This window comes from Lepus europaeus, chromosome 5, assembly GCF_033115175.1.
Source record: "Lepus europaeus isolate LE1 chromosome 5, mLepTim1.pri, whole genome shotgun sequence".
Taxonomy (NCBI): Eukaryota; Metazoa; Chordata; class Mammalia; order Lagomorpha; family Leporidae; genus Lepus; species Lepus europaeus.
The window spans coordinates 10,779,964-10,803,476 of record NC_084831.1 but is presented as its reverse complement, the minus strand read 5'-3'; the positions used below and the strand labels follow the sequence as shown (position 1 = coordinate 10,803,476).

The 23,513-nt window shown below is 61.7% G+C and overlaps 1 protein-coding gene across 6 annotated transcripts; it reads right to left on the bottom strand.

The window, feature by feature from the left end:
• Positions 1-21,578, bottom strand: FBLIM1 (filamin binding LIM protein 1). 6 transcript variants are annotated; one of them, XM_062190490.1, is made up of 9 exons: positions 20,114-20,276; positions 18,288-18,382; positions 17,850-18,114; positions 11,315-11,496; positions 10,831-10,948; positions 9,168-9,337; positions 6,211-6,389; positions 5,381-5,498; positions 1-1,315 (listed from the first exon to the last, which is right to left on the bottom strand). In XM_062190490.1, exons 3-9 carry the CDS (start codon positions 18,043-18,045, stop codon positions 1,202-1,204), a joined length of 1,077 nt encoding a protein of 358 aa, XP_062046474.1. In that variant the 5' UTR covers positions 18,046-18,114; positions 18,288-18,382; positions 20,114-20,276; the 3' UTR covers positions 1-1,201. The 6 variants fall into 6 exon arrangements, with proteins under 6 accessions (XP_062046474.1, XP_062046475.1, XP_062046472.1 ...); XM_062190491.1 differs by having other exon boundaries at positions 2-1,315; positions 11,315-11,469; positions 17,850-18,056; positions 20,114-20,274; XM_062190488.1 differs by lacking the exon at positions 20,114-20,276 and adding an exon at positions 21,517-21,578 and having other exon boundaries at positions 3-1,315; positions 17,850-18,056; positions 18,288-18,385.
• Between the last annotated feature and the right edge of the window lie 1,935 nt (positions 21,579-23,513).

Sequence of the window (23,513 nt, the reverse complement as noted above, 5' to 3'; positions counted from 1 at the left end):
GTGGACCCGAGTTCCTTGGCCTGCCAAGCTGAGTCCAGCATTCCGAGGGGAACGGGGCGGGCCCCTGCCCCACCCTCGTGCCGCCGCAAGCCGAGGCCCAACACAGATTTCCCTAGAGCTGCAGCCGAAGGCCGGCAAGTCCCTGCGAGAGACCTTCCACGGGGGAGCTGCTAACAGGTGCGCTTTTATTTGTACGTGGAAGAGGAATAAACACTGGTCACACAGGACCGTAGCACTGCATGGATACATCACTTAGCTCAAGGCTAACACTGGAAGTGAGTAAAAAAAAAACAGGGTCAGAGGTCATCCATAGGCTAAAAACTGGGAGGCGGCAGGTGAACGCAGGTGAACGCAGGTGAACGCAGCTGTTTGGGCCCGGCTGCTCGCAGCTGAGGCCGTGCTCGGGTGGGAAGCCCCCGTGGGGCCCAGCGCAGGCGGCTGTGGGGTCTCCCGGGAGGCCGCACTCACTCCAGAGGAGCGCACATTGTCTAAATCGTGCAGCCCTACTACACACCTGGGAATTAAAGGGGAAGAAAGATCTTGTGGGTGTGGCCTCGTGCAGGCGGTGGGCTCAGGGTGGCCAGGGCTGTGGGGACTTGGGGGCACCGCCGTGCAGGAGGAGGGGCAGGGAGGGGTGTGCACGGTCCCAGTCCCTGCTCTGCTCCCCAATCCACAGCTGTGGACGGCTCCTGGTAGTGCATGGGGGCAGACGGAGGGGCTGCCGAGGGCTCCGCGTGGCCATGGACCACTCTCTCTGCCTGGCCTGGCAAGTCCAGGGCTGTGCCACCTTGGGTCACCCTCCTGTACCTTTATGAGCCAAGGGGAGACACTGGATGTGGAGACTTCTCTCCCTCAGACGGCGAGCACGTGGTTCCCCACCCCGGAAACCTCAGCATCTCCCCAAAGCTGGACCTCGGAGTGTTTCCTCAAACAGTGCAGCCCTGCACCGGACCTGGCCCAGCACAGGCGTCCACGCAGAGCTGTGCCCCGACTGTCCCCAGCAGCGGACCGAGGGGCCAGACGGGGACCCCCGGAGTGATGCTCACGGCACAGGAGCCTTCTGGAAGTCTGGGGGTGCTGGGAGGAGGCCAGGCCTGTGTCCGGGACGCAGTGGGCAGAGCCGCAGGCCGGTCCCCAAGGAGGCTCAGGAGGGACGTGTGGGTGAGCAGGTGCACGCACAGCCGGGCGTGGCCGGGCGTCCTCAGCAGCAGCCCGCGGCACTGCGCTTCACGTGGCACGGCTTGCAGAAGAGGTGGTCGTTGAGGGGGTAGCAGCCCTGGTCCGTGGGCTCCACCGACAGGAGGACGCTGCAGTCCTGGGGAGACGGAGACAGGCACGGGTAAGCCCCGGCCCGGCAGCTGCCCAATACACCAACCACGTGAGCGCCCTGCCAAAGCAGGGGTGGGGGCAGAGGGGACATGGCCCCCACCCTGGGGGCTCCATGAATGAAGACCACACAGACGCAGGGGCCGTGGCGCATAGCGAGACGGGAGTGGTGATGGCCGAGCTGCTACAGGGGCCGCAGGACACTCGGAGGAAGCCCCCGATGCCCCCAGCAGTCCCATCAGAAGGCGGGTCCCGTGAGCCCTGAACCCCCTCACTGCCAGCTTCCCAGCCAAGGCCAGCAGCACGCACCGGCCTGCAAGGAACGGCCGCTGACCACTGAGTCCAGTCCAGGCCCTTCCCTCCCAGGTGGGGAAACAGCCGCTGCTTCCAAACCCGGGACTGAGAGACTCCAGCCGAGCCGGGGTCCTCGTGTCGCTCCACGGCCCACGCAGCTTCCGCGCAGGCAGGACGGTTGTTATTCCCAAATCTCAGTCGCCAGAGGATTTCGGGATGTCGGGCATGGGAATTCAGGCCCACGCTCTGCCGACCTCATCATGTTTTCCCCAGGCCTGTACCAGGGTCCCCCCGCCCCAGCCTGCAATCGGGCACAATTCATGTCCAGAGACCTGGCTCAGGCCCAGCTGCCACCTTTTGGAAGCTGCATGGACCCGATCACAGGGACTGTGGTCCCAGAGAGACAGTTTTGGGGTTACAGGTGGCCACCTTGCCTCAGGCCAGGGACTGCTACCTGTGTTCCTCCAGGCCCAGCCTGGGTAGGGCGCCCTCGTGTGGCTCTTCTGTGCTACTCCACTCTAGATCGCTCAGGTGGACTTGGGGCTACTTGGAGGATGTAAGAAACCTAAGGTTCCAAATGGGCACTCGGGGCCTCTCCTACTGTCAGAACCCAGTGGGGAGAACTCAGCAACTGTGACCGTCACAAAGCTCTTGTGGGGTGGGAAGAAGCTGGCTGGGGCGGGGCCAGGCACCCAGGGGTGGGAACCAGTCTTCTGAGCCTGTTCGCCCCAACATTTTTTTTGGAGATTTATTTAGTATTTATTTGAAAGGCAGAGTTATAGAGAGGCAGAAACAGAGATAGAGAGAGGTCTTCCATCTGCTGGTTCACTCCCCAAATGGCTGCAATGGCCGGAGCTGGGCCGATCTGAAGCCAGGAGCCAGGAGCCAGGAGCTTCTTCCAGATCTCCCACACAGGTGCAGGGGCCCAAGGACTTGGGCCATCTTCTACTGCTTTCCCAGGCCATAGCAGAGAGCTGGATTGGAAGTGGAGCAGCCAGGACTAGAACTGGCGCTTGTATGGGATGCTGGCATTGTGGGCAGAGGTTTTTACCTGCTACGCCACAGCACTGGCTCCTGTTTCCCCATCTTAAGTGGGGACAACGAATGGAGATTTTTCAAAACTACATATATAGGCACTGTTTCCCATTCCAACAATGTCCAGGCTGAGCATCCCTCATTGGGAAACCTGAAATTTTAGGGGCTGGCATCATGGCACAGGGGGGTAAGCCCCTGCTTGTGACACTGGCATCCCATATCAGAGTCCCGGCTGCTCCACTTCTGATCCAGCTCCCTGCTAATGCACCTGGGAAAGCATGGAGGATGGCCCTAGTGCTTGGACCCTGCCACCCATGTGAGAGACCCAGATGGAGTTCCAGGCTCCTGGGTTCAGCCTGGCCTACCCCAAGACGTTGTGGCCATGTGGGGCGTGAACCAGCAGATAAAAGACCTTTCTTTCTGTCTCCATCTCTCCTCTCTCCATCACTCTGCTTGCCTTTATAAACCTGAAACACCCCTTTTCCCAGGTCACTGGGTTCAGGAGCCTCAGCTCCAAAGTGCAATTGCTAGAGTGCAAATTCTGACGGCAGCAGCCTCGGTCAAAGCCATGAGCAGCCAGGGCGGGGAGAGGCACCAAGGAGAGAGGGGTTACTGGTTCCTGAGCCAGGCCCAGGGACGGCCAATCGCTGCAGAGCTTATTAGGGCCAGGTGGTGATAAGCACTGGAATTTCGTCACTGATCTTTGAAGACGCGTTATCAGGCGGACCTTGAACTTGAGCCGATGTGAGGTGGTTTGTCAGCTGCTCTGCCTGCTCCCCGCACACCCTCAGCACAAGCCCTCGGTTCCGTGAATCCGCTTACACGCACGTGGCTTAGGGGAGAATCACCGTGGGCTGAATGAGAGACCTACTCAGGGACTCCTCGCTCCGGTGACACCCGTAAAAGCTGTCACCTCTGTCACAGCGACTACAGGAAGTGACACGGGGTGGCCCAGGGCTGGGGAGCCTCCCCAGCAGGTCTGATCGCCTCACTGCAGGGCCCAGGCGCAGGATGAAGACCGCAGGGGTGGCCGGGCAGGCTCTGGGCGCCGGGCCAGACACCACTGGGGTCCCTCGTCCCGTATCACAGCGCCTGGGTTCCGAGCCCCAGTCTGCTGATGCCAACTGCACTCCCGGCTCCTGGCTCTGGCCCAGCCCAGTCCCCACCGTAGCAGGCATCTGGGGAGTGAATGGTGGATGAGGGCTCCTTCTCTGTCTGGGCGATCTTCACGCAATCCTGAGACCCGCGGTCAGGCTCTGTGTGACTCCTGGGGGGACGCTGCGCTGGCCGGCCCCTCCCCCCTTCCTTCGCTGTGGCCACGCCATGAGCACACCCTCCAGCCCTTGCTCACCCAGCAGTGGGATTTTCACAGGCCCCTCCCACTTCCTGGGTTTCTTCCTCTCTGAAAATCTGGCAAACGCTTACGCATCCTGCAAGACCCAGGTTAAGCGCTGCTTCCTCTACAAGGGGCCTTTGCTTCTACCTCACTGGTTAGACTTCAGCCTACCTTGTCTGCCCCAAAGCCCACTCACCTGGGCGGGACACCCCTCTGTTTCGTATGGTTCAGTCTTTCTATGGCTGTTAATCTCATACCCCAGAGCCACAGTGATTGGTCCAGAATGGACACATGACCCACGCTGGGCCAATCAGAAGGCCTTCTCAGGCCTTCAATCATAGCCCTCCATGGGTTATGTTCTAAGTTGGGGGGATGTCACCAGTAGCATTTGCGACCATGCACGGTGTCCCCGCCCCCCAGAGAAGGGCAGCAATCACACAAAGGCAGAACTGGGCAGACGTTTGACTTGTGGTTAGGATGCTGCACCCCGCATCAGAGTACCCAGCTACACGTCCAATTCCAGCTTCCTGTCAGCGCGCACTCCGACAGGCGGCAGGTCTGAGTACGTGAGTCCCTGCCACCCTGCGGGAGACCCGGAGTGACTTCTGGCTTGACTTTGGCCTGGCCGAACCCTGGCTGTCGCGGGCGTTTGGGGAGTGAACCAGGTGCAAAGTCCATCTGTTTGTTGCTCTTTCTCTATCTCTCTGCTTGCCAGATAAAACCCAGCAAGTGGAAGATCCCTCTCTGCCTGTGTTTCTAGCTTTCAAACAAATACAGATATACTAAAAAATTTTTAAAATGCATTTTGAAAAATAAAAAAGGCACAGGGCCAATGTCAAGGTACAGCAGGTTAAGCTGCTGCCTGTCGCCGGCATGCCCCACGAGCGCCGGTTGGAGTCCCAGCCGCTCCTTTTCCGATATGGCTCCTGGCTAATGTGCCCTGGGCAGCTGTGGAGGGTGGCCCACGTCCTTAGGCCCCTGGCAACCATGTGGGAGACGTGGATGGAGCTCCTGGCCCCTGGCTTCAGCCCGGTGCAGCTGTGGTTGCTGTAGCCATTTGGGGAGTGAACCAGAGAATGGAAGACCTCTCTCTCCCTCTCTGTAACTCTTTCAAAGAAATCTTTTTTTTTTTTCTTTAAGGCAGAACTAAGTGATAGAGAGAATGCACTGGTGCTACCATCTGATGCCATCACCAAGGCCGAGGGGTTCTTGGTTTCTGTCATCGACCAAAGAACTCTGATTAGGAGACTGTCTCTGTCATTAATTCCCTTCTTATCTGTCCCTGCCACGGGACAACATGACAGCAGCGCCCCAGGTGGGCGTGTCCCTGAGCCTCAGCCCTGCCCAGGTCTTGGCGCCGCCGCCAGCGCCGGCACGGGCTGCACTCACCTCGCACCGGTAGCAGTTCTCGTGGAAGTTTCTCCCCATGCACTCGATCTTGAAGCCGTCCTTCCCGTCCCGGGGGATGATGGGATTCTCACAGATGCTGCACACCGGAGCAAATTTCCTAGGGGCAGAGGAACCCACGCTGGGGAGGGGTTCGCACCAGTGACCGCAGAAGTGGGCGGTCAGGGCAAGGCTGGTCAGTGCACCTCCCAGAGCCACTCCACAGCCCCGCTCTGTGGCCGCACCTGGGGCTCCGACCGCTGGCATCAGGGAGGGAGCTGTGGAATCGGACCTGGCTTCCCAGGGTGCAATCAGCAAACACCTGGCAGCGCCTGAACTTGCAGCTCAGTGGGCCCGGGAGCCACCTCGCTTGTCTCCAATTATAGCCACTGCTCCCTTTCTTCGTCTCTCTCTTTCCTTTCGTTTCATATAGGCACCCTATCCCTCCCCAGCGGTAGGGACTCCTTGAGGGCAGGGACCCAGGCTCACAGACATCTTCGCCCAGCTCCAAGGGGAGTCACCATGGTGGTTCAGGGCTGGGCGCAGCTTTAATACCTACAGCCCGGAAACCCTGAGGTCCTTCGCTGCTGTCGCTTCGTTCCCACACTTGGTAAACTGGAACCTCCCTAGCACCCCCCTGACAGCACAGCTTTGAGGGCCAGACGGGGTAACCCCAGAGCAGAGCCTGGTGCGGTGCCGGTGCAACCACGTGCACAGTGAAGTGTCAGGCGCGCAGACAGCAAGATCAGAGACTGTGGCCGGCTCTGCCCCGGCCCCAGGCCCCGGCCCACCCTGTCCTCCCCCTCTGCCCAGTGCAGGGACCCCTGGCGTACCTGTAGAAGTCATCCAGGCAGTACACCTCATTCTGGCTGTCCAGGGCGAAGCTCTCGTCCCCGATGCACCGGGCGCAGGCCACGCACGTGAAGCAGGTGGGGTGGAAGGCCTGGCCCAGGGCCCTGATGATGTGGTCCCGGACCACCTCTCCACACTTGCCACACTTCTCCAGGGTGTCCTGCGGCAGGGGGCCGCTGCCTCAGAGCCGTCCCCCGAGCATCCCCCCCCCAACACAAGGGTCTTCGGGCCGCTGCCCATGGGGGCCCAGGAGAGGCAGGTGGCCGGCCCGGAACACAGCCCCAGACCCTCCGCCTTGGATAATGCGTGGGGCCTGGCGCAGTGTCCCTCTTGGCTTACAGCCAGGCCCACTGCCACGAAGCCGTCTCGGGCACCGGGACACCCAGGCCAGGCTGGGCCGGCGCTCCTGGACAGCCAGGAAAGGGATCCCCACGGAAACCAACGTCTGCTTCTTAGAGTCACCTTGAGATGCCTCCCTTTTCCACCTGGCTGGACGCTCAGGGCCAAGTTCCATGCTCTGCTGTAGGAACCACGACGGGCTCTTCCAACACACGTTCTCGGGCGCTGACTCCCTCTCTGGTCTCTCCTCCCTTTCCGCCTTGGCTGCCCTTGTGTTTGGATCTGTTTTATACCCCAGAGTACTACACGCTCTGTGTTTTTTTTTTTTTTTTGGACAGGCAGAGTGGACAGTGAGAGAGAGACAGAGAGAAAGGTCTTCCTTTTGCCGTTGGTTCACCCTCCAATGGCTGCCGCGGTAGCGCGCTGCGGCCGGCGCACCGCGTTGATCCGATGGCAGGAGCCAGGTGCTTATCCTGGTCTCCCATGGGGTGCAGGGCCCAAGCACTTGGGCCATCCTCCACTGCACTCCCTGGCCACAGCAGAGAGCTGGCCTGGAAGAGGGGCAACCGGGACAGGATCGGTGCCCCGACCGGGACTAGAACCCGGTGTGCCGGCGCCGCAAGGCGGAGGATTAGCCTACTGAGCCGCGGCGCCGGCTACACGCTCTGTTTTAAACGCTACTTTGTCATGGTGAGAACACTTAATGAGTCTCTTTCTCAACAGATCCTTATTATTGTTGACTACAGGTTCCTCTTTTAAAAAGTCTTTCAGGGCTGGTGCTGTGGCACTGGTTGGAGTCCCGGCTGCTGCACTTCCGATCCAGCTCCTTACTAATGCATCTGGGAAAGCAGGAGCCGGCCCAAGTACTCAGGCCCCTGCACCCACGTGGGAGACCCGGTGAAGCTCCTGGCTGCTGGCTTTGCCTGACCCAGCCCTGGCTCTTGTGGCCTTTTGGGGAGGGAACCAGCAGATGGACGCTCTCTCTGAGAAAGGGAAGAGACAGAACTCCATTCCAGTCTCCCGTGTGGGTGGCCGGGCCCAGCTCCCTCCACCATCAGGTGCTGCCGCCCAGGGTGGGTGTCAGCAGGCAGCTGCCCTGGAAGCAGCGGAGACGGGACTTGAACCGGGCACTCCAACAGGGGACGTGGGTGTCCCAAGCTCCCTCTGAGTTCTTAGATAAGCTGCCTCAAATCCCTTCGGGAATGAGAAGGATTTAAAGAGAGAGAGAGGGAGAATGAGGTCACGGAGGCGAGCACATGGCCTCCCTCCACCCCTTCCACCTACTCTCCTGGTCATGCCTCTTCCCAGTCCTGCTGTGCACTGACCACTGGAACCCCACACCTGACACCTGCTGGAGAGAGGGCAGCACCCCCACCCCCCATCAGGGGCAACCTTTCCCTCCCAGGCACGCTGCTCAAGCCCCCTCCCTGGCAGCGCCTCACCGCTGCCTGGCTCCCGCGGTCATGTTCCTGGGACCTGGCTCCCTCCCCCCACAGTGCCTCGAGGCTGTGATGAGCTCATTCTGAGTCTTCTACAAGGTCCCAACTCCAAATACTCTAAACCCTCAGATGGGCAGCTTTCAAACCCCGCAGTGCATCAGAGTCACCTGCCGGGTGAGGCCCACGGGCACGCAGGTGGTGGGCACTGCCACACACCACCCAGAGTCTGGAACGCCAACAGGCAGCAACGAGACCAGTTCTTGTGGCTGCACTCCATACCCAGAAGCGGCACCAAAGGCAGGGTCGAGGACCACCTGGGTCCAGGCAGAAGCCCAGCCCCTTGCCTCGTAGCTGAGTGAGGCCCCTAACGACACCCAAGTCCATGCTGCAGCCTGTGAATGGTGCCTGGTGCAGCAAAGCGACTTTGCAAGATGATCAAGTGGAAGATCTCAAGGCAGGGAGCCCATCCTGTAGCACCAGTGGGTCCTAAATGCAATTGCAAGAGCCCCCAGCAGAGGGCAGCAGAGGGCGGGGACTGGGCGTGGCACTTAAGGTGCTGCCTGGGACACCTGCACCCCACATCGAGACCCCGGGGTTGCGTCCCAGCTCCCTTTCTGATCCAACTCCCTGCTAATTCACACTCTGGGAGGCACCACGTGATGGCTCAACAGCTTGGCTCCCTGCCATCCACAAGTGATGTCTGGGCTCTTGGTTCTGTCCCGGCCTAACCTCAGCTGCTTCAGGCATCTGGGGCCTCTCTCATGCTCTGTTCTCTCTCTCTCTCTTTCAAATATTCATTCATTCATTAACGCTGGGGGGAGGCAGAGGGCAACGTGCTCTCTGCTGGCTTTGAAGCTACAGGAAGGACCCCAGCAACAGGGCTTCAGAAACGAGCAGCAGGGGACTGGATTCAGAGGGGCGTGCAACACCTTGCTCTTGACTTGTAGTTTCCAGAACTTGAGAAAATCGATGCGAGCTGTCACAGTCACCAACGGCCAATTCGCTACAGCAGCCACAGGAAACTTGGCCGTGCTCCCAACTCCCTCCTCTGCGAAATGGGCCAACACTGCCTCCCCGCCCCGCTCCCCGGGAATCAAACAACAGAGCATCTTCGTGTGCCCAGTGCAGGTCCCGGTGCCAGGGGGCAGCTGTAGGGTTACCTGGTAGCAGGCCTCGCAGAGGGGCCGCCCGTCCTGCTGGTAGAAGCTCTGGCCAGCCAGCTGGCGGCGGCAGGTGCGGCACGTGAAGCACTGGGCATGGTACTGCCTCTTCATGGCCTCCACGGCCAGCTCGCGGGGGGACACGGTCTTGTGGCAGAAGGCACAGATGTCTGGGGTACAGGAGACACAGGCTGGCACCAGACACGCCCGCAGTGCCCAGGGCTTGGCCTCGAGCCCCCAGGAGGTGCTTGTGTGACGAACACGGAGGGTCACGAGAATTAGGAAGCAAATGGCCTTTGGAAGGCTGACGTCGGGACGTCAGGACACAGCGGCAGGACAAGCGGACGTCACCTGCACTGGAATGGAGGGCGGGCTCCGCGGCGACACCCCCACCCGGAAATTCCAAACTCACCCAGGGTCTAGAGGGGACGAATACAACCACGGAGAATCCGGCTGTGACTTGGGAGAGGGCAAGCTTAACTATGACACACAAGCCGGACGCTGGCAGAGGAAGGCCTGCCACAGTTGGCTATGCCAAAATCGGGCATCTACGGACAACGAAGGCCATCACACAAGTGACCAACTCAGGAGAGTGTTCGCGATGTAGCCGAGGCGAAGACTTGGTCTCCCGAGCTGGCCCGGGGCTGAGCTGGCCCGGGGCTCGTCGAGTTCTCCTTGCCCTCATACACACTCCCCGCCCCCCAGCAAGGCAGGCTCTGCAGAGGCTGGGGGGGTCTGGGGGAGGGGGAGACAGGCACAGGATGGAGTTCAGGCCCAGATGGCTCATGAGGGCAGTCGGGTAACAACACCAAACTCACAAATGCACCTGCCCTTTCCTGCCTGAGGAAATCATTTCCGATACATCTGCACGTGGGCACAAGGACAGGAGAGCAAGGCAACCTGTGACACCAGGAGGCCACCGCAGAATCCGTCCCTAGGGAGGAGCTCGCCGCAGCGGAGAGAAGGGGCGGCGGCCACTCGGCCACTTCCACTGCGCTGTGCCGCCCGAGGAAGCAGGCCAGCTCGCGCCCAGAGCATCTCCAATCAAAGACATCGCAACCGACCCAAAACCCAGAACACCGAGCACGGGGCTGAAGTCTCACCCCAGGGCAGGTGCACCGAACACACTGACTGAATCTCATGTTGGGACTTGGGCCCCATCCCAAGACAGCTCAGCACGCACACGCACGTATTCCCAAATCTCCCTCCGATCCCAAATTCAAAACACTTCCAGTCTCAGGCATGTTGAAGCAGGCTCTCTGCACAGCAGGGGAGGGCACGCAGGTACACACAGTGGTATCTGCTGATGCAGACAGAACTCTGGATGCACAAGACATTAACCGAGGTGGCCCCGGGGGACGCTGGGTGACGGGCTTTGCAGTTCGCATTGTGCGAGGCCATGAGCCGTGGGAAAAAATGCAAGGTATTCTGCCGTCACAGCACAGCGCGGAGGAACACTTAAGTGGGTTTTAGTCATAAAGGGAAGAAGGTTCTGGCAACAAAAACGCAACGGGTGCACAGCTCAAATGTGCAGCCCTGTGACGTGAGCTGGGCCAGGCAGGGGTCTCTGCCCTCCCAGTTCCCAGCTGAGGCCTGGGCTGGCCCCACGAGGGCCCCTGGGGACCAGGACCACCCCGGAATCCTGCCTGCCCTGGGCCCTTACCTGTGGACACCTCTCTCTCAGGGAGCCCAGCAGGTTCTTCCGGGGGAGGCGGCAGCTCCTCTTCCGAGGGCCTGAGCTGACCGGGCCGAGTTTGGACCGGGGGTCCCTCCACCAGAGCCTGTGAGGACGCAGAGTGGTGTCAGCAGGGACCCCACACAGCCCTTCCAGGCTCTCTGCCTCCTCTGGGGGCACTGGACACGATCAGTCCCATTGAACAGCAGGTAACTGAGGCCCCAGAAACAAGTCATTCAGCAGGAAGGGGGCAGTGGCAGCTGGAGGTCAAGCAGTCAAAGCTCCGCCTCCCACGCCAGGGAAGGTTCCAGAGTGCAGTCCTAGGCCGGGACCTGCCTGGTGCTACAGAGGTCTCTAGAGGGCCCGAGGAGAGCGGGGCGTGGCAGTCCCTTGGGATTGAGCAGGAGGGACAGGACCACCTCCAGGCTTAGCCCCCCACCCCCCACCCCGGGGGACGCGGGGCTGGAGGTACCTGCGGTGGGGGTGGGGGCAGGTGCAGCTGCTCCAAGTCGGAAATGAGTGATGCCCCCAGCGGGGCAGGGGCCTCCTCAGGAGGGGGGGGCAGGTACGCAGGAGGGGGCGGTGGTGGCGGCGGGAGGTCCAGGTCGGCCAGAGGGTCCTGGGCATCTAGGGCAGGTGGAGGAGGAGCGCGCTCTGTGAGGAAGGCAGAGGGTCAGCCGGAGTCCCTGCAGGTGGACAGAGGAGCCCTCACCCAGCCAGACCAGGTTCTGTCTTGGACTCTGCCACCACCAAGCAACGTGGGCGTCCCATATGGACCAGGCTTCGAGTCCTGGCTGCTCTACTTTCTTTCTTTCTTTCTTTCTTTTTTAAGTTTATTTATTTGAAAGGCAGAATTACAGAGAGGCAGATAGAGAGAGAGAGAGAGAGAGAGAGGTCTTCTATCGGCTACTGCAAATGGCTGCAAGCTCTGGAGCCAGGAGCCAGGAGCTTCTTCCAGGTCTCCCACACAGGTGCAGGGGCCCAGGGACCTGGGCCATCCTCCACTGCTTTCCCAGGCCATAGCAGAGAGCTGGATCAGAACAGCCAGGACTTGAACCAGCGCCCACCATGCTCTGCTTTTGATCCAGCTCCCTGCTAATGCACCTGGGAAAGCAGTGGGAGACGACTCAAGTGCTTGGGCCCCTGTACCCATGCGGGAGACCTGGGAGAAGCTCCTGGCTCCTAGGTCCAGCCTGGCCCAGACCCAGCCATTGCAGCCATTTGGGGAGTAAAACAAACTGCGGATGGAAGATCTCTCTCTCTCTCTCTCTCTCTCTCTCTCTCTCTCTCTCTGTAAGTCTGGCTTTCATCTTTATTTGCTTCACTCCCCACATGGCCACAATCTGGGTCTCCCACGTGGGTGCAGGGATCATCTTCTTCTGCTTTCCCAGGTACATTAGCAGGGAGGTGGATCGGAGTGGAGCAGTCGGGACTTGAACCAGGGCACGTGTGGGATGCCACACTGCAGGCTGCACCACAGCGCTGGCCCCTCTGCTCTGACTTGCTGGGTGTCCTTAGGTAACAGACTGGATCTCGCCAAGTTTAATCTGCTTAGTTGGAAAATGGGCACCAGGCACCCAGGGGTAAGCAATATCTGAGATGATGGACAGGCAGAGGCACCTGCCAGGGCCACAAATAGCAGCTGTGCAAGCTCCCTGACAGCCCTCCCCTGTCGGTGCGGCCAGGCCCCTGTGGACGCGCAGGCCGGACCAACCTCCCTCTCCCGCCGTGGCTCTGGCCAGCAGCACCTGCCATACCTGGGAGCGAGCCCCAGACCTGCACAGATGCCCTGGGTGGGGCCGCCACCTGTGGAGTCTGACAGGCCCCCAGGGAATGAGAGGGGTGTGCTCCACCTCCGACCAGAGTCAGGGAACTGCAAGGTGGAAGGGGGATGGAAACTTTCTAAGGAGGGGTCAGGCCATCACCAGCACCCACTGATGATGCTCAGCAGACATCGGGGCCTCCTGGTTCGTGTGACACTACAGGAAGCGACAGGGGCACCACCCATGTCATGTTCTTACCCCCAGAACAAACCCTGAATGAACAAACCAAAAAGACCCGCCTCAATCCAGTCACATCTCCAAAGGTCCATCTATGACAAGCGTGGGAGCCACAGGGGCAGCTGGATGAGAGGGTAGGGGAGAGAAGGGGCAAATCCAGGACACGCGTGGGGCACCCCTCCGAAATGGACCCCGCTTCTGCAAGGAGTCAATGGCACGAGGTGGGGGAGGGGTCTCCCCTAGATTTCAGAGAAAAACGGCCACTTAAAACACGCACACACCCGCATGGGAGACCAGGAGAAGCACCTGGCTCCTGGCTTCGGATCAGCGAGATGCGCCGTCCGCAGCGGCCATTGGAGGGTGAACCAACGGCAAAAAGGAAGACCTTTCTCTCTGTCTCTCTCTCTCTCACTATCCACTCCGCCTGTCAAAACAAACAAACAAACAAACAAAAAACCACGCACATCCACAGGGCCAGCATCGTGGCACAGGGGTGCAGCCACTGCCTGGGACTCCGGCCTCCCACGCGAGCGCCCGTCGGGGTCCTGGCTGTTCTGCTGCCGATCCAGCTCCCTGCTGTTGTGCCTGGGAGAGCAGAGCGTGGCCCAAGCACTTGGGCCCCTGCACCCAGGTGGGAGGCCCCGATGCAATTCCAAACAGCCCCGGCCGGCCGCTGTGGCCATCTGGAGCGTGGACCAGCGGGTGGAAGAGCTCTCTGCCTCTGCTTTCCCAGGCAACGTTAGCAGGGAGCTGGAGGGGAGGACAGCTGGGCCTCAGACGATGCTGGCACTGCAGGCGGTAGCTTAACCTGCTGGGTCACAATGCCAGCTCCTAAGTAAATTTCTAATTAATTTATTTATTTATTTATTTTGACAGGCAGAGTTAGACAGTGAGAGAAAGAGAGACAGAGAGAAAGGTCTTCCTTCCGTTGGTTCACTCCCCAAATGGCCGCTACAGCCGGCGCGCTGCACCGATCCAAAGCCAGGAGCCAGGTGCTTCTCCTGGTCTCCCATGCGGGTGCAGGGCCCAAGGACTTGGGCCATCCTCCACTGCACTCCCGGGCCACAGCAGAGAGCTGGCCTGGAAGAGGAGCAACCGGGACAGAATCCGGTGCCCTGACTGGGACTAGAACCTGGGGTTCTGGCACCGCAGGTGGAGGATTAGTCTAGTGAGCTGCGGCGCCAGCCTAAGTAAATATTTTAAAAAGTAATTTTTATAATAATTACATGCTGAAATATCTCAGTACACTGGGTTTTATAATCTCTAATGTTAAATTAATATCACTTATTTCTTTTTCCTTTTTTTCAGTGTGGACACTAGAAAATTTAAGTTACAAGTGTTGCTGGCATTTGTGACTGGTATTCTATTTTTATTGGACGGCTGGTATAGACCTTATCTGGACCCTAATTCAAAGGATTAATCCTCTCATTTAATTCTTTCCACTTTGGAGCTGAGGAAAAGCTAAACATTCCACTAAATTAGCTCAAAACACGGACGGGGAGTGGGCGAGTGGCACGGAGGGTTAAGCACTGCTGTGAGGCCCACATCCCACATGGAAGTGCTGGTCCAAGGCCCAGCTGCTCTGCTACCGATCCAGATCCCTGCTGGTGTACCCTGGGTACGGCACGGCAGACCATGCTCAAGGGCTCGGGCCCCTGGCACCCATGGACGAGACCTGGGTGGAGTTGTGGGCTCCTGGCGTCAGCCTGGCACAGTCCTGGCTGCAGTGGGCATTTGGGTAGGGAATGAATGACTGGATATGACAGCTCACGCTCTCCCCCCCCCCCCCCGCCTCTCTGTCACTCTTTCAAGTAGAAGAAAATAAACAAAAACAAACCAGCACAGCCCAGAGGCGGGCATCGGCCTGGCAGCTGAAGCGCGGGTTGGGACTCCCGCATCCTGAATCAGACTCCCAGACTGTGGTCCCCGCCTCTGCTCCCAACTCCAGCTTCCTGCAGGTGCGTGCCCTGGGAGGCAGTGTGGATGGCGCACGTGGCTGACTTGGGTTGAGTTCCCCGCTCCCAGCCTCGGCCAGCCAGGTTGGCTGTCAGTGTTCGGGGAGTGAACCAGTGACGAGAGCTCTGTCTCGCCAGTAAACAAATACGTGTAACAAAGGCGCCATGGTCACTGTGATACGATCCAGCCGCTACCAGGCATTTTCATGACAAGCAGTGGAAGCTGTGGATTGAGTATCAGATAATCAAAGGCATCCTTGGATTCTCAGTCCAGTGGATGCCGCCTGGCACTGTGGCCGCGTAAGGCAATGGCTGTATTCAGAGATGGACCTTAGCCAACGTGCGGCAGAACTGCCACCCACACAGGAGACCCAATGGAGCTCCCGGCTCCTGGTTCAGCCTGGACTAGTCACAGAGGACGTGGCCATTTGGGGAGTTAAACAGTGGCTGGAAGATCTCTCTGTCTCTCCTTCTCTCTCTGTAGCTCTGCCTTTCATATAAATAAAAATTTTAAAAAATAAAATAAGGGGCCGGCGCTGTGGTGCAGCAGGTAAAGCCGCCACCTGCAGTGCTGACATCCCATATGGGTGCCAGTTCAGACCCGGCTGCTCCTCTTCTGATCCAGCTCTCTGCTATGGCCTAGGAGAGCAGTGGAAAATGGCCCAAGTCCTTGGGCCCCTGCACCCGCGTGGGAGATCTGGAAGAAGCTCCTGGCTCCTGGCTTCGGATCAGTGCCCCATCTCTGGCTGTTGCATCCAGTTTGGGAGTAAACCAGCAAATGGGAGACCTCTCTCTCTCTCTCTTCTCTATGTAACTCTGACTTTCAAGTGCAATAAATAAATCTTAAAAAAAAAAAAAAAAGATAAAGAACTGGCTAGTTCTCCAACTGTGGTCCCGAGAGCCCAGCACCAGGATCAGCGGGAAAGGCAAGGCCCCGGGGCCCCGCACGCTGGCTCAGTCAGATCAGGCTCGAGGCTCGGTAGGAGAGCCGGGCTGCAGGGGAGCTCCTAAGGCAGGAGCCAGGTCCGCAGTCTCTCCCCGGCCGGCTGACGGTCCTCGCAGGCAGGCAGGAATTCAGGAGAGAGGCAAGCGTGGGGCATGTGAGGCCATGGGCAGAGCGGGGACCCGGAGCCCAGTGACAGCAGCAGGAGGAGGGAGAGCAGCTTTTTACAGAGAAGCCAAGAGGAGAGCAGATGGGAGTAAGGGGGCGAGGGAGGCGTGCGTGCGTGCAGAGAGACACCCAGTGGAGGTGGGAGGAGTGAGGGCAAGGTGGCCGAGTGATAGAGAGAGAGGGATGGAGCCACTGCTTCACTCCCCAGAGGGCTGCCACGGCCAGCTGCTTCATCCAGGTGTCCCACGTGGGAAAGCATCTTCCGCTGCTTTCCCAAGAGCATCAGCAGGGAGCGGGGCTGGAAGTGGAGCAGCCAGGACTTGAACCAATGCCCGCACGGGATGCCAGCCATCGCGGGCAGCAGCTTTACCTGCTACGCCAGCCACAGCACCAGCAAGGTGGGGCTTCTTCCAGGCTGGAAAGCTAAAGCAGCCGCTGTAGGGATGGCCGTGAGCAGCTCACCGGGAACTGAGCCTGCTCCAGTGAGGCCGTGACTGCCCACGCTCTGCCTGAGAGTGCCCGGATGACAGCGGAAACAGCAGCCAGCACCCCCGCCCTCGGGAAAGTCTGACTTCATCACACACGGCAATTCCAAGGGCCCAGGGAAGCCTCCGAGGCGACAGGGCCACCCCACCCCAGACCCCAGGGACACCGGTCTCAGCTGCACCTGTTGGCATCTCAGCCATGTTTCCTGGCCTCCCTCGACCTCCGAGATGGGGCCCATTTTTTCCTGTCAGATCGCTCATCCCGGCATCCTGGCCGGCCTGGTCCTGCTCTCCAAAGGTGCTGGAGAGTCTGGGGCCCTTGAGGTGGGAGGTGAGGAAGGAAAGATGGGCCCAGAGCTTCTGTCCCGTGAGTCCCCTCTGTGCTCGCTGGCCCTCGCTCCAGGACTGGCCGGCATTTCTTGTTGGATCCAGGTGGTTCCCGCGACGACAGATGGAGAGGAGGGCTGTCCCAGCCGTACTCTGGGATGGAAGGACATCTGTCCAGGGCCCGGGGACGCGGGGGCTCAGCTGCCTTCCAGGGGTCAGCCTCACACCCTGAGGCAGAGCCGCGCCTTGCCCCAGGGCTGGGGCTACCACCTTTCCTCGCCAAGCAGCTGAGACTTCCCAGGGAGTGGCAGGGAAGGAGGGCTCTGTGACCAAGGCGACAGGGCCAGCCCACCCCAGATTCCAGGGACACCTCCTCAGGGAAGCCACCCCGCCTATCCTGTAAAAAGTTACTCCTCTCCACCACGTTTCACCCCGACAGCACCTGTGTCTGCTGACGTCATGTATCAGATGTTCTAATACACACAGTTCTCTTCCCTCTGTTTTCATTTAATTTGAAAGGCAGAAAGACCAGTGGAGAGAGATTGGCCACCCATCGGTTCACTCCCCAAATGCCTGCAACAGTTTGGCCTGAGTCAACCTGAAGCCAGGAACCCAGAGCTCCAGCCTGGTCTCCCACAGGGGCGGCAGGGACCCAAGTACTTGGGCTGTCATCGGCTGTCTCCCAGGGTACGCGGTAGCAAGAAGCTGGGTGGGAAGCAGAGTAGCTGGGGCTTGAACCAGACGCTCGGATCCGAGACGCAGGGGTCCCAAATGGCCGTGCCAAATGCCCACACTGCCTCTGCATTAACTCTGCTCCCTCCACACGGGCGCAAAGCCTTGTCTCCCTTCTCCACTCTTGGGACAGCGAGAACAGCTGGAGCACAGCTGGCACTCCCTGCACGACAGGTGCAGGCCACTCACTCACACACGCACTCGCTCCCAGCCACGCTCTGACAGATCAGGATACAGAGACGCAGGAGGTTCAATGGCTGCAAATGTGGGAGCTGGAAGGCACACCGGGCGGGCGGTTCTGGGGTCTGTCTGGCACTCAGATGAACGAATGAATGACTGAATGACTGACTCCCGGGGCTGCCCTTCCCTCCCCGCCTCCCGCCTGCCTGTCTCTTACCTCCGTTGGAGAGCTGAGCGGGGCTGCAGGGGCTGGGCCTCCCAGCAGGGGCCTTCCCAGGGGGCTCCCAGGGGCAGCCGCGCCGGGCCTCACAAGCCGCCTGCCTCACTTCCTCGGCCACGGCCACGTGGCGGCGCGGGGGTGCCAGGGTGATAAAGATGGAGGAGGCGACCCTCTTCTCGGGCTTTGAGGCCATGGCTTCAGGTCCTGGCAGGGCGGGGACAGAGAGCAAGGTCCTGGGGGTGCAGGCTTGCTCTCCCCCTGGCTGCAAAAGGAAACAGCCCAGTCCTGCACACCTCCCTAAGGCAAGACAGAACAGCCCCGCCCCGCCCACATGCCGGAGGGGGTGGGCGAGGCCCTGTGGGGGAGGGCAGGGGCCCACCAGGTGACCCTGCCACAGGGTGCTGACTGCCCCTCCCCCAGCCCTGGCTGGCTCACCTCGGATGAGTAAGCTTCCTGCCTTGATCAGTCACCTCCCAGGAAGGGATCCGGATTCTCTCCGGGGGAAGAAGTCCCTGAGGCTCAGGCCAGCTCTGCTGCGGGAGGGAGAGGACAGGACGGTGAGCACGTCATGCCCGGGACACCCCCTCTGTGCCCAGGACACCCCCTCTGTGCCCACACCGCCCCAGGCCTCGTGCTGTCAAAGCATCAACCCTCCTGCCGCGAGAGGTGGGCACGCGCTACTCCCATCCCACCAAGGGGGACCTGGGAGACCTCAGGGGTAAAGCCACTTGTCCAAGGGCTCACAGTGGCAGAGCCGGGATTGGAACTCAGGGCCTGGCCCCCCGGCGCCATCTGGCTCTGTTCTGCCCTCTCGGCCCACCCAGCAGGCCAGCATCCACTTCTCTGCCTCTCCAAAAACGAGGTGCGCTTCAGGCCTGGGCAGTGTCAGGGGAGAGCCCGGGAGGGGGCTCAGCGGTCTCCAATCTCACCTCCTGACCTTGATCTTTCTAGAGCATAAGTCTGACTACTTCTCCTCTGCTCTAAGGCCTTCCATGGCTCCCCCCTCCTCAGGAGAAAGTCCTAATTCTCCCTCTTTGGGTCCTCATCCCCCCTCCACGGCTTCCCCTCTGACCTGCTCCTCCCGCCTGGTCTCCCTCCGCTGCTGCCGCCCACAGGGTAAAATTCAGCTCGAGCGAGCATCACCTCCTCCATGAAGCCTTCCCTGATTCCCGGCCCTCTCCCTGAGGCCCTGTCTGCTTCCACAGGGAGGTGACAGCCCCATCACAGGACACGCTGGCTCATAATCACCCATCCGACCCCCTGCAGGTACTCAACTGCACCCTGAGTGTGGCTGGGGGTAGCCATCGAGGTATAGATCTGGGGACAGGTGCCAGGCAGAAGCCGTTTTCCATCTCTAAGGCCCCCGTGTCCACGGGGCCAGAGTGGGGCGGGCAAGGCACAGGCATCCTCCCTGGGCACGAGGCTAAAAATTGCCCCTTATCTCGCCCTCTCTCTGCTGTTGTGCTACCCGGGGCCACCTCGCCAGGACTGTCAGGCCCAGGCCACAAGCATATGAGGCGGAGAGCAGACAGGGAGGCACCATCGGACCCCCAGAAACAGGGCTGGCTGGGCTGGGCTGGGCTGGGGGCCCCCGGAGAGACCCAGTGGTGCCCTGGGAGCTGGGGTGACCGTGCACAGGGTGCACAGAGTCCCCTCCCCATCTCCAAGTGCACTGGTCACCGCGGGCTCCCTCTGGGACTGCCGGAGACAAATCACACGCACTCGGAATCCCTCCTAAACTGGCTGCTACACTGGGTTAAAACGCTCAGCCTCCTGGGTAGAAACCGGTGCGTCGGGAAGCAGCCTCCATGGGGCTTTCGATGCCCGGTCCCGTCCCTCGCTGCCACCCGCCGCTCGGTGAGCAGTTCAGAAGCCCACTTTTGCGAGTGATGTTCAGGGTGCATGCAAGAATTGAAGAAGAGATAAACCGCATCGCGGGCATCCGCCGATGCGGGCCAGGCCCTGAGCCCAGGGCTGTATGGGCCTCAGGGCTCCCCCATCCCGGCCTCAGCCAGAAGGAAAGCCCACAATGGCCCCCCTCACAAACGCTGCGTGAGCCTCCCCCTACCCCCAGAGTAGACGACCCCGCCCCCCGCTCTGCCCGGCCCCGCCCCGCCCGCCGCAGACACAGAACTCGGGGAGCATCCCCAGCCGGCCGGCAGGTCCAGGGCTGTCCTCACACCTGAGGCAGCCGGGCCTGGGCCCCCAGAAGCTGCAAACCTTAGGACGCACCCCCCAGCCCCTCCCCAGCCTGCCCTGACCCCTGCTTCACTCCTCCGGGAAGCTGGATCCATCCAGTTTTTCGGAAATGTCCAGGGCTGACACCAGATGGCCACAGCTGGGCAGCCTCCGCCCCCAATCCTCCCAGCAGGGACCTCAGGCCCCAGGGGAAGGGGCTGGGCTGGGGATTTCACAGCGAGTCAGAGTCCAGCCCTGCTAGGGTGCCCAGCTCCCCTCGCCCCGGGGCAGCCGCCGCGCCCCGCCCCGGGGACCCTCTGCTCCCCTCCCTTGGAGGGCAAATCGCAGATGCAGTCGGGTAAGCGGAGAAAGTGGGAACAAAGGGAGGGAGACTCACTTCCTGTCGAGAGGAAGGAAGAGGCTGGGACCCAGCCCGCACCGGAGCACCAGGCGGCCAGCTGCAGCCCGCACCCAGGGCTGGGGGTGTCTGACCAGGAAGGGGGAGGCTCTCCCACTCCACTGTTCCCTCTTCCCCATTCCTGTCCCCCCTCTAGAAGAGCCCTGGCACCTCTAAGTTCTGCACTTTAATACCTTGACAAAGCAGTCTGTCTGCTATTAAACCCCCCTGGAGGTGAGCGGCTGGGGGCTGCACCCCAACCCATGCCCTCCCACAGAGACCTGGCTGCCTTGGGGAGAGGTTCCCTCCAACTCCCTCCTACCCCAGGGAAGCCGAGGAGGCACAGATCAGCCCTCACACCGCAACCCACCTCTTTCCTGCTGGGCGGCCAGAGCAGGGCACCTACCCTCTCTGGCCCCGGACTCCTGCACAAAGTGCCAGGGGGTGGCTGGTGTGGGAAGGGGAGTGCAGGACAGCTGGTTATGTAGCCCTCACCCCGGGTGGGACAGCAGGCGCCCCTGGGGGCCAGGACTGGCCTCCCAAAGTGACTGAGAGCAGGGAGCGGGAATCTGGGGGCTGCCCCAGCCTCTCACAGGGGCCCTCCGCTCTGGGCTGCAGCAAGAGACCTAGGGCGTCGCCCCGGCCTGCAGAGCTGCCCCCCGCCCCGCCCCCGCCCGCCCCTGGCCCTGGGGGGGCCCCCGGAGCTGGGGAAACCCGGCGCCTCCGCAGGCAGCGGGGCAGGCCGGGCCGGGTCACCGCGGGGCGCTGCCGCGGAGTTAATTCAGTCCATGTGCGGGACGCGGGCCTCTTTGTGCGGGAGCTTCCGCCCCGCTCCGGGCAAGGACACGACCCCCGCCACCGGGCGGAGCCCTCCCCCGGCCCCGGGACCGGGGAAGGGACTGACGGGCGGCGACGCCAGGACAGCGGCCCCCACGGCCCGGAGAGCCCCCTCCAGGGGCGCCGGGGCTGCGGTCCCAGCCAGGGGGCGGGGTGGACGCTGGCCCGGGGCCACCCGCGCTGTCACCTGCGTGTGGCCCGGAAGGGGTCGGCAGCCTGGGACCCCCGCCACCATCTCCCGCACCCGCTTACCTGGGCCGCCCGCGCCCCCGCGGCCCCGCCGGACTCCCGAGCGCGCAGAGCCCAGAGCGCGGCGCCTGGCGCCCGCCCCTCCCCGCCCCTCGTTCCCTCCGCCCCGCGCCCCGCGCCGCCGCGTGACCATAAAAGGTGAGGCCGGGGGAGGGGGCCCGGGGCCCGCCCCGCGGAAGCGGCCCCTACCTGCCCCCCCCACCTGCCCGGCCGCGCCCCGCGCCGCCCCCTCCCCTTCCCTTTGTTCCCTCGGAGACTCCTCCCCGCCCCTCGGCCCTGGCCTGGGGTGGGCGTCCAGCCCCGCTGCGCACCCTGGCGTCTTTGTGGGCCCTCAGTGGCCCTTCCACTCCCCCTGCCCTGGGTCACCTGGGTCCGCGGCCCCACCTGCCCGGTCCGACGGAGGCCAGTGCTAACACCTGGGCTTGGCTGAAGTGTCCGACCTGGGTTCCATGGCTGCCCGCCAAGCCTTGGGACCCTGGGCCTCAGCTTCTTGGTCTGTAAAATGGATCTGCCCACAGCCTGCCCCTCTAGGTGACCCAGACGATGGGACGGGTTGACCTCAGTGAGGCACACTATGAGCTGGCCTAGCTGGGGCAGCCGGTCACCTCGATTTGCTGGGGGGGGGGTGTCACTGCCTGTCTGGATCCCTGCAGGTGCACCCCAGCACCCTGGGGGAGGGGACAGGCTCTGGTAGGCAGGGCCCACTGACAGCCAGGTCACTTGGTTTGCCACCCTGGGCACTGTGTCCTGACCCCCTCCCTCCGTGTCCTGGACCCCAACCTGGGGCAGATGGAAGGGGGTAGGGATGGACAGAACCTGAGCCCGGGGGCCGGGATGGGCTGCTCAGGTCCCTGGAGGCTCAGGGACTTTGCTGGGGAAAGGAATCTGGGTCTGATTCAGAGGCAAACAGATTGTTCTTTTGATTACAGCCACAATGGCTGGGCCCAGCACCACCTGCGGGACAGCCAGTTAGGGCCTGGCTCTCCCTGCAGTCCTGCAGCTCACCACCCCCCCAGGGGGACTCTGGGGTCCGGAGGTGGGGGGTGCCTGGCTGCTCTGTGTCCCCCTCCTCCCCCTCCCTAAATCCCGGCCCCCTGCCCCTGCCCCTCCTGCCTCCGCCAGCCCTCTGCCCATCTGAGTCTCACTCAGCCTCCCTACAGAAGCGACAGCAGTGACAGTGGCTACGCTTAGTCTGCCTTGTAGACCTTTCTATGTGACCCTTAGGCACCGGGGCTGGTAACGCCCACTTCACAAAAGGGGGACGTGGCAGGGGGGGCGAGGAGGAGGCCTCACAAGAGACAAGTGGCAGAGCTGGGTGCAAACCAGAGGAGCGGGTGCCCTGGGCACACTGCTCTGGGGCCCCAAGGGTGGGCACCCCCACCCCCACACACCACCCTTCCCGGGTGCGGAAGCCAGGGCTCAGGGAGGCCGTGAGCAAGGCGCCCCTGCCCTGGTCGGGGTCATCCCCGGCTTGCAGTGATGCCCCCCCACACACACACACACTGTGTGCAGCGCTGTTCGGGGAAGATGCCCGGAGGGAAGGAGGGAGCCGCTGGGTGCCAGACCTGGGAGTGCCGTGAAGAGGAGGGCCAGGCAGGGTGCCCTGACGCTTCCTGCTGTCACGCCCTTTGCCAAGGCTGGGCCAAGCCCGATAGAGGAGGAGCTGCCCCCCACCCCTGTACCTCTGGGACAGTCCCCGAGCTCCCCTCGCTGCCCCAGCAGACAGCACGACAGGGCACCCGAGCCTTGTCCAAAGTCACCCTGAGGCAGCCTGGGACCTCGGGCCTTCCCACATGTGTTCCGGACCAGCTTGGGATGGTCTGCGAGGCCCAGGGGGTCTCTCTGGCACCACTCACCTGCCATGCAGCGCCCGATCTGCGTCTCCTGCTGCTCCCGGATGGAGGGACCGTCCTGGCCCTGGTCCCCGTACCAGCCTGGGTGTCGGTGTCACCGATAGGCAGGTGCCAAACTTCCTGCAACGGAAACCCAGGAAGTGCGCT